Raw genomic sequence first — 14,182 nt, 5'->3', positions numbered from 1 at the left:
GAGATGTGGGTTTGCCCCCCAGCAGAGACATGAAGGTTTCTGGGAAAATGTGCAAGATGCATGAGAAAAGAAGAAGGAGAACAGTGAAGGGGAGAAAAAGAGGAAGGTGGCTGTGGACGAGGTCACGGTTAACAGGAAGCCAGAGAGAGAGAGAGAGAGAGAGAGAGAGAGAGAGAGAGAGAGAGAGAGAGAGAGAGAGAGAGAGAGAGAGAGAGAGAGAGAGAGAGAGAGAGAGAGGACAAGCAGAACAAAGTCAGCTTCCTCTACAACAAACAGCTGATACTCAAAAGTAACAATGTTTCTCCTGATTGTTCTCTCATAAGATTAACAAACTCAAACATCAAATGTAAAGCTGGACTATAATCTGAGTAAATAGATTGCTAATCATATCTATTCCCATGTCCTGATGACAAAGAGTCAAACATTGTGTTTGTGACTTAATACAATGTTGTTCAGTTTATGGATGCTTTTCATGTAACTCATGTGTCTCCTTGTTTAACTCTTGTATGGTGTTATTTTTTTATTGTCACTCAGCAGGTGTTGTGGGTCTGTTGGACCCGCTGTATTTTGGGTTTTTTAATTCAACACAATCAAACAATTTCATGTTAAAATACTCAACAGATGTGTTCTTCATCCCAATTAGAAGCAATATAAACAGCAAATATGGTTAATAATTGAATTCAGGTACAAAATTTCCACACTTTTATTAGCCCGGCTAAATAATTGTGTGTGTGTGTGTGTGTGTGTGTGTGTGTGTGGGAGGAGGAGGGAGGGGGGGGGGGTACGGTGTGCGGTCGAAGAAAATGTTGTCTGATATATGTTCTTTGCAGAAAATGAGCCAAGGCCAATAAGTCTGACTTTGAAAATAATAGTGAATCATATTATTTTTGTTTTGATGAAAACTGAAAACGGGTCCCACAGACCCGAACACCGTACAAAGGTTAATGGCTTTCTGGAGAAAAGCATGGAAGGACGAGGAACGGCGTCATCTTCATCTGTGTAACCCGGGAGTAAGACGCCATCACTGGTAACGCACAGCTGTCCTACGGCTCGGGACGCACTCGGTGTGCCCACGGAAAAACAACGCGGTGATGATGTATTAATGACGATGATGATGATCACAGAGCCCCGCTGCCCCTTCAGGTCAACAGCGGAGATCAGTCACTTTCCCTCGCAAATGGTTTTGACACTTTTAGACCATCCTCACTCAGCTAATTTCCAAATCACAACGCTAAAAACACGGAGGAGTGAGGACGCGAGGAAGCGAGGGGGCATAATTAGCACAAAGGAAAACACCCTCTCTGCCTCGATGTGTCAGGCGTCCAGCGGTGGTTTACGATCAGCTGGCAGTTCAGTGTGTCCTTCCCCACAAGGGAAGAAAAAGGAAGTTAAAAACCACCAAAAACCACCAGATAACACTTATGCAAGAACACATCAGACGAGCTCCAGCGTGAGAGACGAGAGGGAGCGAGAGAGACGAGAGGGAGCGAGAGAGACGAGAGGGAGCGAGAGAGACGAGAGGGAGCGAGAGAGACGAGAGGGAGCGAGAGAGACGAGAGGGAGCTCGCTTCACCTTCTTTTTGGGGGGGAGAGAATATGTTCACACACACATACACAGCAGGACACTGAAATACTGCCACACACACACACACACACCTATAAATCAGTTGGAGTTTTATTATATCAAACTGGAAGCAGCGAGTGATGCAAGTCACTCGCTCGCCATTCCTCTTTTTTTGTTTACTACTTCTCTTTTCTCAAGAAGGAAGCCACTAATCATGCTTGAGCTTAAAATCTTCAAAAAGGGAAAGAATGTCAGCCGTCTCAAGTGAACGAATAAGCGACATCATCTGCAGCCCGGCGTGGTCGTGCCATGTGTGTGTGTGTGTGTGTCGAGTGTCCCGTACTTGAGTAGATGGTCCTTGGTGCTGCGGGTCTTGGTGAGGAACCTCTCCGCCAGCTTCTCCAGGTTGCGGCTGTAGTCCACCTCGATCTCCGCCTTCTTCCGGAAGAAGTCCTGCAGGTCCTGCAGCAGCTGCACCCGCAGCTCGCACTGCTGGTCCAGACACTTGAGCTGCTCCACCAGCTGGGCACGGATCTCTGCCGGGGGCGAGAGAGGGAGACAGAGAGAGAGAGAGAGAGAGAGAAAGAGAGAGAGAGAGAGGTGAGTTTAATGGCGTCGTTAGCCGTCGCGCACGCCACAATCCCGGTTGATCGACACACTGAGGCCTTAAAGGACGGCGTAGACAATGTGAACGACACACAGCTGGAGAGTAAGCCGTGCACATCACTCTCATAACAATAGGTGCCATAACAATGAGTAAGATGTAGACGTATGTTTCCTTGTGACAGCTGATGTGGATGAAGATGAGCGTTTAGTGAAACACCTGGCAGAGTCGGAGCTGACGTCTCATCCCCTCCCACCCGTCTGTAAACCTGTGCATGTCTGCACATCCTCATGTGTATACGCATCTGTGCATTCGTGTGTGTGTGTGATCAGCTTTTCCTCTTCCACACACACACACACACACACACACACAGATCTCCAGAGGCCGTCATTTATTCCAGTTTATCACTTTTCAGCTCCCCCCCTCCTCCCTGCTGCTCTCCAGTCTGGCCTCAAATTAATAGTGCACTCAGTGCAGACACACTCAGTAACCGTACTCAATCACTGGCTATACGGGAGAGGCCTGCCCACTGACTGGGACGCACAAAGCGGCTGCAGCAACACACTCACACACACACGGAGACACCCGAGGACTCACACACTATGATGGCGATACGCTGGATCAGCACTGACAGCTGACAGATTAATGCTATGCTCTCATGTAGCCGGCTGCCAATGCGGAGTCGGCTGCGCATGCATCCTTTTTGAGAGTTAAGAAACAACACACACACACACACACACACACACACACATTTCTCATATCCCCAGCCTGTGCACAGCTGTCCTACCTTTACACCGCCGGCTGTAGAAGAAGCGGACGGTTTTGGCGTCCATCCTGCCCTCGATGCACTGCGGACTCCCCTGATACGCACTAGTTCATTCAAACACACACACACACACACACACACACACACACACACACACACACACAATCGCAGGCAGACAGTCAGCCAGCCAGCCGTCCGGATGACAGCGACTGTCGATGTTGCCTTTGTGTTTAAATAAACAGCTGAGAGAGCAGTTTCTTGTTGCCACAAAGAGAAGTGGGATATCTAAATGTGTCTGTGACCAACCCCCCCCCTCCCGTCACACACACATACACACACACACACACACTTCCTCCCTCCCTCTCTCATAAACACATTGTGCCACGAGCCGGCGGCTGAAAAAGGCCAGAGCAGAGGAGTCTTGTGGCATCACGACACGGCGGCGCAAACACATGTGCAACAAATAAAACGCACACGCACAGTCTGCGCCCGCGCTAACGACCTGCTGCGGAGATCTGCTTTGACAACACATGTTATTGTCTCGTGGTTTGTCCGTCTGTGTGTGTGTGTGTGTGTGTGTGTGTGTGTGTGTGTGTGTGTGTGTAATTTCCTCATTGCGCAGCGCTGTCAAGAATGGCGAATGAGTCAGCGTCCCGCCTCAAAATCTGGAGACGTTGGCCTTGTAATCAAGCGACCCAACGCGACGACACACGCCACAGACACATGAAATGAAATGGGGGAAAGAAGCGCTCCTGTCCATGAGGAGTGTCAGAAAGCGAAGGAAAGCGTCAGGTAATCAGCAGAGGAGGGGGGGGGGGGATGGGTTGAGGTAAAGGGGGTAAAATCAATTTAACAGGCGGGTCATGCACCGCGCCCCAAAGACCCCAAACTGTCTCATTAGGATGAAAAGTGATCGCGGCAACGCGCTCCATTTATAAAAATATACGGCCGAGTGGCTCAAGCAAAGCTCCCCCACGCTGTGCTCAGTTGTTATCGGCTGTTAAACTGCAAAAAAAAAAAAAAATCCCTGAGAAGTCCTAAAATGTCTTCGTCCATCTCGACGCCCAGCAGGAGGGAGGAGGGTGAGCTTGGTGAAGCAGAAGAGGAAAGATGGATGCGGGTCTTCCTTTCCGCCTCATCCCGCTGTAATGGCCATCATCATCATCATCATCATCGTCATCCCCTCGGGGCAGCCGGTGAGAAGTCGGATGTGAACTGCAATGTGACGCCTCCAGACGACCCCGTCACATTTTCCAGGCGGATGAGAGCAGGTCTTGTAATCAGGATCTGGGATTCTACTTTACTGATGCTCCCCTTTCTCTTTTTGTGCTCCTTCCTCTTCTTCCTCCTCCTCCATTTTCTTCTCCGTCTGGCTACGTCTGCAAGCGCCTCAGCCATACTTTGAACTTTCTTCACCAAACTCAACAAAACAAGAAGATGGACGCAAATCTTTAAAGCAGCTCTTCCTCTCGTTTTGTCTGCATACATGCTGCCCTTGTCGACCTCTACGAGGTACCTAGAGATCCCCAAGGTCACTCCTTTAGTGGCAAACCACATCTGCCATCATTCATATGTGAAGAAACGGATCAAGCTTTAAAATAGGACCAGGGATCTACGTCCGTTTAGGGTTTTTTTTGAGCGCACAAGTTCTCAAAATGGCAAAACAGGAAGGAAATGTGATGCAAAACAAATGTTTTGACGTCATAATCTTTTTCACAGAGGAGCAGCAAACCAAATGGGACCTTCACAAAAAGCAGTGGTGCTCCTCCGGATGGATCGTGTGTAGGTTTACAGGACGATCAGCTGTGTGACAGGGACAAGGCTTCAGAGACAAACGAGACAACGCGCTCAGCCGACGGTGAAGAACAGGAAATATGGATTCACACAGTGAAGGCAGCGAGAGATGATGAGAGACCAAGCCTGTGCTTTATGTCTGAAATGGCAGCTGACAGCGTGAGCGCCAACAAATCAAGAAGACATTTAGAAACAGTTTACTCATCAATAAGTGGTTTGATTAAGAAAGGAGGAAGGAACGCTTTTCAGCTCGCTGTTTTTTTTAGGAAGAAAGAAATGTTTCTTCCTCCGATTGAGAGGAATTAAAGAAACGTTTGAGTGTAAATCTGCATACTTACAGTAGTTCAGACATTTACTTGTGTATAATTCATCAAGGTCAGACATATGTCACATGAAACACTGTTTATTCTAACGGCCTTTTCTTTTTTTTTTAAGCTTTGTGTTTGTTTTCCTCCTTTTATTCCAGTCTAGTAGCCACCTGTTGTTGTGCGCTGAGGGTGTGGTGTTGTGTGATTACGTGCGTGATTGATGACCCTCCATATGTCTGTGGCAACAACGCGAGCATGAAATCCCTCTCAACCCGTTCCACCCGAAGCTGCCCCTCCTCATCATGCATTATTGACTAGTTTGCTTTTTTCTGACCCAGAAAAAGGGGGAAGATGAAAATAGAATAAGAAGATGGAGACACAGTACCCAGACTAGAATGACATGACCACCGCGGTCCATGCCCGCTGAGCTTTGTGCAGTGTGCAGACACGCTGCTGCAGACAACTGTGTGATGTTTACTTCAATAAACAGGAGAAAAAAGCGTTGAAAAGGAAGTGAAAATGCTGCCAAAAGGCAACACAAGCTGTCACATAGTCCTTCTTTGGCAAGTGTGGAGACTGAAAGTCATGTTTTCCCTCCAACACGACCTTTCACAGGGTCCATACACATCCTGACCAATGGACTTCCACGACTTTAAACCAAATGTTCATGAGCAAACATGTCTTGAAATGTGTGTTTAAACAGTAAAAAGTGATAAAATGTAGGATTCAAAGCATACAATGAACCTTAAATGACACAAATGAATGAGAGACAATAGTTTGATTAAAAGAATAAACATTTATATAGATGCTTGTATGCATGCTGCTGATATTTTGAGCCTCTTTCTTCTAAAAGCAGATACATTATTAATAACTTAGCCATGAACACATGAACATAACACATTTACAGGACTTTTACTACACTATTATTTTTCCAATGACTTTTCCAGGCCTGTAAGAACCCTGCTTTCATAGCTGAAGTGTTAGCATTAGCAGCTAACATGCAGACAGAAGTGATGCCCTAAGATGCTGCTGAGAGCTGCCCTAGATACAAACTGCTGCTAGCACTCATTACACCTGAAAACACCTTGGGCCTAAGGGTACAAAACACACACACACACACACACACACACACACACTGACAGCGATGTGACACTTTGAGTCCAAGCCGTCACTCTGAACCAAGGTGACGGCGGCTCGCGGAAGCCCCGCCCACATCCGTCCCGCTCTATTCCTGGACCGGTTCACGGAGCGGCTGAATGAACGCACACCTGGCCGCGCAAACATTGTGCGTCGCCAGCGATTGCGGCGTCGAATCAAAACGTTCAAATCCATGGGAGAGGAACTCGAGTTGTATAACACAAGATAATCCTTTGAAACACAAGCGCCCGCGACCTGTGACAGGCCATCAGTCAACACACTCAACCATTAACTAGTTCTCGGAAAAGCCGAGAGAACCAAGCAGGTGATGTCGCTTTAGATCGAGGTAGAATATCAGCCGCTGTGTGTGTGTTCCTGTGTGTGTGTGTGTTTAAGCAGTAAGGCCTGGTCTTTGTTGCTCCGGGGGCTGATACTGCAGTACAGAGCGATGCAGAGGAGGAGGAGGGGGGGGTAATGGTTGTACCACTGTGAGCTCATGCTATTGTCCTCAGAAAGAATGGAAGAAGCGAAAAGAAAAAGAACAGAAAGCAGTGTAAAGGGTGAGTAAAGAGGGGCGTGTGCATGTGTGTGTGTGTGTGTGTGTGTGTGTGTGTGTGGGGTAAAGGGGGGGGGGGCACTGCGTCACTGTGAATAATATGGCCATTCATCCCGATACACACAGGAAGAGAGAGGACGGAGTGAAAAGGGAAGTCAGTCCGACCAGTTCATCGCCAGGAGGGAGCACACGGGAGGGCAGGGTCGTACTAAAACAACTACAGGAAGCATGAGTGTGTGTGTGAGTGTGTGTGTGTGTGTGTGTGTGTGTGAAGCAGGATGGGGGTTGGACTGAGGTGTGTGTGTGTGTGTGTGTGTCTGTTTCTTCAAATGAAAAGGGCCTGAAGAAAAAACAGGCAGCTGCGGAGTTCGCCGATATAAAACCTCCGAACTTGAAACCAGGCAGGAAAAGAGAGGAGAGAAACTGGGCCAGGGGTTCGCAGGTTAAAGGATAGGGAGGGTGGGGACACGCGTGTGTGTGTGTGTGTGTGTGTGTGTGTGTGTGTGTGTGTGTGTGTGTGTGTGTTGCAGGGCATATGGGACATAATTTGAAGGCAGTTGAATGAAAAGGTAGTATGAAGCCTCAGGTTGCAGGTTGTATTTCCTAATAAGATTCTTCAGAAGGGTGGAATCTATTAGTTCCAGACATGCCTGTCTAACACCGCTACACACACACACGCACACGCACACGGGCACGTGAGGTGGGGAGAAGAGGAAAAGATAGAATTACAGTACAGTAAGTGTTGGAGGGAAAAGTATTGCAGGAATGGAAAGATTCCAGCCAATGTCTTTTCCTTGGGTCTGGACTTTCTTCTGAAAACAAACACACGCACACACACACGGACTCGCACACTAAATCTCCTACAGGCATTTCCTCTCTCACCCAGAGCTTGAAACTTTTAGGAAAAGCAGCGTCGTCTTGAAAAGGAGGCAAGTTAACGACTTTAGTGACTCTCAGACATGGAAAACCAGGCCGAAGCCAAAACCCACGGCCTGACGGGCCGAGAGCGCGAGGACGGGAGAGTGAGAGAGCCGGTGTGAGCTGTGTGGAGCGCGAAGGAGGCACGAACGGGAGGTTTCAGGAAGTTAAGGTGAATGGCATCCTTATCCCTTAATGGGATTGGTAAAGTTCACTTCTGACCCAACTTTATAATGGAGAACAAAGTGCTGACAGATGCTTTCAGTAAAGAAGAAAAACAACAAAGAGAGCAAGTCTCTGACCTCCAAGCGATGAGTTTCACACACACACACACACACACACACACACAAACTGTCCTCCATCAAACTAATTATTAGTCGACTAACGCTCATTTTGTCAACTAATCGATTCGTTGATTTGATTGACAGATCTGTAAAACTAAGTTTCTGACACAAAAGCATCACTTTGAATCTTGTGGCTTACCACAGATGTGCTCATAAACGTCTTGGAAATATGTAATAATATATAAAACATTCAAAACTATCAAGCGACGTAAGAAATCCTCGTCAAGCCTGGCTCAACGCTCAAAGCGTTTTTTAATAATGGAAACGTAGTGTGGCTGCAGCCGAAGGACCGAGAGGACCGATTCAGTCCACTAATAACGTGGGAAGCGGCTCTGCATGCACCACTGATGATGGCACAGGAAATGGATTTTTGAAAGTAGGGCTCACTGGCAGAAAAAGCCACCAAATCTGTGCTTTTGGGAAATTTATCCATCGGCATTTGTAATCGTCTCTTTTTTTAATAATGAATGCGCGAAGTTTTAAGAATACAGAGCAGGAATAGCTGGACATGTGAGGGATTGCTCTCGCAGTGAGATGAAACTAGAAAAAAAGGAAGAGAGCAAGTCTGGCTGGATCCAAACTGGGTTTGCACACATTGCAGCCAACAAATCTCACATAATGTGTCTTTTGTTAAAGCCGCAACTAAAAAAGAATAACTCTGTCATGCATATATAATATTTCCTGGTCTGCACATGGACTTCATGGAGTCTCTGCTCTGATGGATAAGGAGAGAGGACGTGATTATTATTCATTACTTGCCCATGTTGCACCCTTTAGCAATAAGTTATCGCGCGGCGGCGGCTAGCGCTCAGCGGGGGGAACATTCCTCTGCACTTCTTCAGATCAGGAAGTCATTAACCCTTTACTAGCTAGCGGGATGCTTCATCCTGCAGCTGGAGGAAGGTGTTTGTGTGTGTGTGTTGGGGTCAGGAGGGGGGGCACAGGTCAGGTGGGGTCATAGGTCACAAAGCTACCGGAGGGAGTCATTCTCCCACGTCGACCAACCGGTGAAAAAACACCGACAACGAAAGAATCCATCGATTTCACCGCAGACGAAAAGTACTTTCAACTCCTCCTGACACCTGAATCCACTGTTCCATGTGATCAATCTTTCCAGGAGGATATTCTACGTTACACTTAACCGTTCAGACACCAGCAGCCACTTTTTCCAGCCATCTCATGCTCTGATTCCTCTCCAGAGGGGATGCACCGTTGGAGGTTTGGGGTCTCTATGCATAATGAAAAAGGCTGCTTATCAAAAGTTAACTAGCTCCTCGCTCGTTTACAGCCCGCTGCCTGCTCTGCTAACACAGTCTGGAAGAGGCGATGACAGAGTGTGTGTGTCGGGGGAGGGGCGACGCCTCACAAAGACTGAGGTTAGGTGAGATTTAAATGAGATTGGGGTCGCAAACTATCACTATTTTCATAAAGAATCCGTCGACTATGTAAAGACTAATGGTTTATTAGTTTATTTTGAGTGAAGGTTTGTCATTTAAGCAACTTAAAATGCTTTTTACAGCTTCTTAATTGCTGCTTTTATTCCTATTATGTGATAGGAAACTGAAAGTCTTTAAGATTTTGAGCCATTGGTTGGACAACTTGTTGACATCACACCTTTGGGCTTCAGGAAGTGGTCACAAATGATTTCCTGCAACAACAAAAAAAGCCACAGTAGCTTGTTGTGTCTGCAAACTCTCTGTTTCTCACAGAAATAATGGAGCAAAACAGCAAAATGACTTCAGTCATCGATTATTAATATTGTTGACGAATTGTTCCAGGACTAAAAGAGGTTAGTAACAATTACTGAGTTCACATGACGTGTGACAGGCCTCGAGGCTAATGCATGCGTGTGTGTGTGTGTGTGTGTGTGTGTGTGTGTGTGTGTGTGTGTTTCATCCTCAAGGGTTTCATCCACCTGGTGTGGTGTCACCTCTATTTCCTGTCTCTGCCGGACACAGCCATCTGGGCCTCAGTCTGTTCCAACAGCCTTCATCTCCTCCATTTCTCTTGCTCACACACACACACACGCACAGACACACGCACACACAGACACACACGCACAGACACACACTTTGCCATAGGGATGAAAACCATGACAGTATAGTGACCTACGCCATCTGTCTGAGGAGCAATGGATATGGGTATCAGACAAAAACGCACATAGAGACATATTATACCATCCTGAACCAGCAGGAGAGACAATATTAGGCTGAGCCGTCCCGTTATGTGTGTGTGTGTGTGTTCAGTTTTTTTCCAAATGACCAATGCAGAACACCCCCCTTAATCAGCTTAGCAGCCAGTCAGGGGATTTGACTAATCCACAACACAAGCATGGGAGGAAGCCCACTGAGAGTGTGTGTGTGTGTGTGTCCGCGTGAGTGGTCTGTCTGACAGTGTGTTGTAAATTGAATCAAGCTCGGAAAAAGCTTGGACAGCCCTCCATCCCTCCCCCCCCTCCATCATTCTGCATCCTGCATGACAGGAATCCTTTCCTTGGGCGTGGGCCGTCCTCCAGGTGCAGACACGTCTTCAGGTTCACGCGGCTTCATTAGCAGGTTAATACTTGTCATAATTCCAGGGAATGAGTTTATAATGACTCCCTTATTTCTAGATTAAACCGTCATCCATCACTCCCTCATCCCCGCTTTCGCTTTTCACTCTTTTATCAGACTTTGTGCGGTCAGCACCGATGACTCATGGGGACCTTGACGGCTTTGTGTGCATGTAGAGCCGACCCCCCCCCGAGGTACGCATCAGCGCTTTGAAGCCTAACACAGTGTGTAATAGCCTCCCCTCTGTCGACTAATAGCTGCGCATGACAGCGTCCGTCTCATAGCAAACTCTACACACACACACACACATCCCAGTGGTGCTAAACATGTGTACGTGACTGGTATGTATGCAGCAAACTGTTATCCAGAGACATCGGTGGCGTGCCGAAAATGGCCGCAGGGGGAAAAAATGTTGGAGATGGAGATGGAGCATGAAGTGAGAGTTGAGGGCGGGCGGTGGCAGAGTGCGGCGGAGAGTTAAAAGGCTGCACTGTATTTGCTGATGGCTGCCGATCCTTATCTGAGTGCCAGTGGATGGCGAGCGGGACTCTGGGAATTTGTTGCGTCAGACAAAAAAGGACGAGAGCGAGAGAGCAGCGGTCGATAGCGCGAGATGCAATCTCCACGTCCCACCTTGAGGTCATCGGCGTTTCCAGCGACGAGCTTCTTCTTCCCTCGACGGGGGCGGGGAGGGAGGAGGAGGCTTCACGAGGTGGCGATGCGGTGGGAGGAGCCATGCAGCCACATGCAGATGTGGCCCACTTGAATATGCGCACAAGTATATGTTTTTTTAAATCCTGATGAATTTCATCCTCTTGATCTCCTCACAACTTTACCAAATTCTCCCGTGGGGATGAATAAAGTATATATCCTATGCTATCCATCCTATATTTCTCGTGTATCAACAGCTGCTGTCATAAGATATGGGATAATTGGAGCATAAATGCGCAACTGCTGAACTTTTGAGTTAAAGATCCGTTTGTTGTTCAACAGGAAAAGTACCGACAATTGTATTAATTGTTTGTGAATGAAAATGTCAAACAAACGTGAGACTTTGCTTCTTTTTCTCCGTCCTTCATCACTGCAAATGGACTGTTTATACACACTTTTCTGAATTTGAATCAACAATGAATGGACTCAACAAACAATTGTGAGATTACCAGATAGGGGAACTAATTACGGGTCGCAGCCAGGAACCGTGACACTAAATGCACGTCTATAAAACTCTCCCGAGTACAACAAAGCCATGAAAGCTGCGGTTTATATGGAGGTAAAAAGCTGCAGATGAGAATCAGGATACAGTGTGTGAGTCAGAGAGTGTTTGTCTCTCAACCCTTCATCGCTGAAGGCAGAAACAGCTGAATCAGGATCAGCCTATGCAGCAACTACCCCCCCCCCCCTCCTCTTCCCCTCCTCTCCCCTCCCCTCCTCTTTTTTCTGCATCCATTCCACCGTTCCCTCCAACGCTCCGGAGGGGATAACTCATTCTCACGCTTGCTAATGTGTGGCGTTCATGTATGAGGCAGAACTTGGCCTTGCTGTGTAATGACTCCTGCAGAGGCTACTGCAGAGACTCGGGGTGGTGAAGGAGGGGGGGGGGGGTGACAGGCCGGCCAATGAAATATGGCCACAATTTCGAGCGGGCGTATACCAAACCTGTGTACGCAAAGGAACAGTTAGAGAGCCGATCGGAGCCCCGCCCTGCCTACGCCGAGCTCACCTCATGGGGGATGTAGCATTGCGGTATGAGCTATCATTGAGAAGCTGAAAAGCAACTTTTTTACCCCCCCCCCTCACAGTGAAGATCACACTCTTCATCACTTGCATTCCCACCTGCTCACATGGCCATCCGGGCTTTTGTCTGAGTGCTGCAGAGACATGGGCGGGTAGAGAGAGAGAGAGGGAGAGGGAGAGAGAGAGAAAATCTGCATGGAGAAGCTCCCAGGGAGCAGGACAGCTCAACACCTCAGCTCCACAAACCACCGCAGCAGGATTTTGGTTCAGCGGCACAAAAGCAGCAGAAAGAAAGACTCTCCTGGTTCTGTGGCTCTGCAGCATCGTTTGGTCTTGAGCTGTTTTACATTTAGTGTCTTTCACAGGAACAAAACAACTCGGCTCTCTTGAGGTAGACCAGGAAGCGCAAATCTTATCTTATCCTTAAAGCCACGAGAGAAAATAAGTAAAGCAAGACAAAAAGAAGGGAACAAAATACTAATATATATATATATATATATATATATATATATATATATATATATATATATATATATATATATATATATATATATTCTATCATGTAGTGGCTTTTAAGATAAGATAAGATAATCCTTTATGAGTCCCTTAGTGGAAATTAAAGGATTACAGCAGCATTGCTCACAAGTACATAAAGATTTAAAAAATCAAGCAATGTAAACAAACAGTAGAACAAGACTCGGTGTAAAAGACTCGTCATGACCTCATGGTCTTGATCACTTTTAGCCAAAAACTAAAAGTGATCATAGTTTCCCTTCAAAACCCACCGCAGTGAACATAAATCTTGGGAATAATGCTTCACAATTTATTAAACTCATAAACTAGAACAAATAAATAGTTCAACTGAGGAAGTTCAACTCGTTAGTCGTTTATTGTTGACATTTGACGGCCTTTTTAATAATCTCTAGACATATAAATAGTGTTTTTATTGGTGCATTGTGAGCACCGCGTACGCCAAGTTACAAATACAGGAAGAATAAACTAACTTTAAGCTGTGAAGATCACATTCAGCCTCCCAGAATGTGATCACAGTGATCCTCAGATCAAAGTAATACCTTGAAGTCACTCGCATACAGTGAGGACACACACTGATCCACATGTCTGCTGCTGCTGCTGCTGACGCGGGGAGATCACAGGCCATCAGGTGCTAATGAGATAAACATGGACGCTCCGTGTAAAAAAAAGGTCCGAATGAGGTCACACTGCCACAAGGTTAAAGACCACTTTCTATTCAGACACTTTGCTGCGAGAGATGATCCTTTAATGAATATGTGGGGCTTCGAGACAGAGGAGGAAAATGAGCTTAAATGCACAAGGAAGGGCTTTCGTTTCAGCGGGCTTAAACATGAAAGTGAAACAGATTATACTAATCACGGTCTGCACGCCAGTTGGACAAACTTGCGTACTGTATGTGTTGTTTTGAAAATGAAATGATGGGTTCTTGCATGAAATGCATACTTTAGTTATAGCTGTGATCATAAAGCAGTTGTTTCAAAGTCTTCAAAAGACACAAAATGATGCAAATGCAGCAGCTGGCCGGGGGACAGTGTTTTCTATTTCCTTTAACAGGATGAGCTGCAGCACAGAGACACTATTAAACTTTACGAGATCGTATCAGATAAAGATTAGTCCTCCGCTCAGAATTTACAGAAAAGATGAGCGGCAGTGTGTAGACGCAGGGTTACACTCTTCACACTTGTTTTAACCTTGAGGGGTCTGGAAGAGGCTGCGGCCAGGAATAAAAAGAAAGAAATGGAAATAGTACAAAATCAGGACCCTTCGCTGCTTCAATACGATCTTTTTGTTTGGACCAAAATGTATGAAAGTTGTAACAACGGGACACACGGAGCAGCAACGCCTCCAGTGAAGGCAGGTGTGTGATTTGGT

At 46.8% G+C, this 14,182-nt stretch overlaps 1 protein-coding gene across 4 annotated transcripts in view; it reads right to left on the bottom strand.

Moving 5' to 3' along the window:
* The window catches only part of srgap2 (SLIT-ROBO Rho GTPase activating protein 2), a 51,794-nt gene that overhangs the window by 21,392 nt on the left and 16,220 nt on the right, over positions 1-14,182 (bottom strand). For all 4 annotated transcript variants that reach the window (XM_068594281.1, XM_068594282.1, XM_068594283.1 and 1 more), the window contains exon 2: positions 1,908-2,100. In XM_068594281.1, the coding sequence (XP_068450382.1) occupies positions 1,908-2,100 (193 nt within the window). The remainder of the gene's footprint in view (positions 1-1,907; positions 2,101-14,182) is intronic.

This window comes from Clinocottus analis, unplaced genomic scaffold, assembly GCF_023055335.1.
Source record: "Clinocottus analis isolate CAN_PGR_092001 unplaced genomic scaffold, fCliAna1.0.p SCAF_3, whole genome shotgun sequence".
In the NCBI taxonomy this organism is placed as follows: domain Eukaryota; kingdom Metazoa; phylum Chordata; class Actinopteri; order Perciformes; family Cottidae; genus Clinocottus; species Clinocottus analis.
The sequence above is the reverse complement of the archived record's forward strand: the minus strand, read 5'-3'. Positions and strand labels throughout refer to the sequence as shown.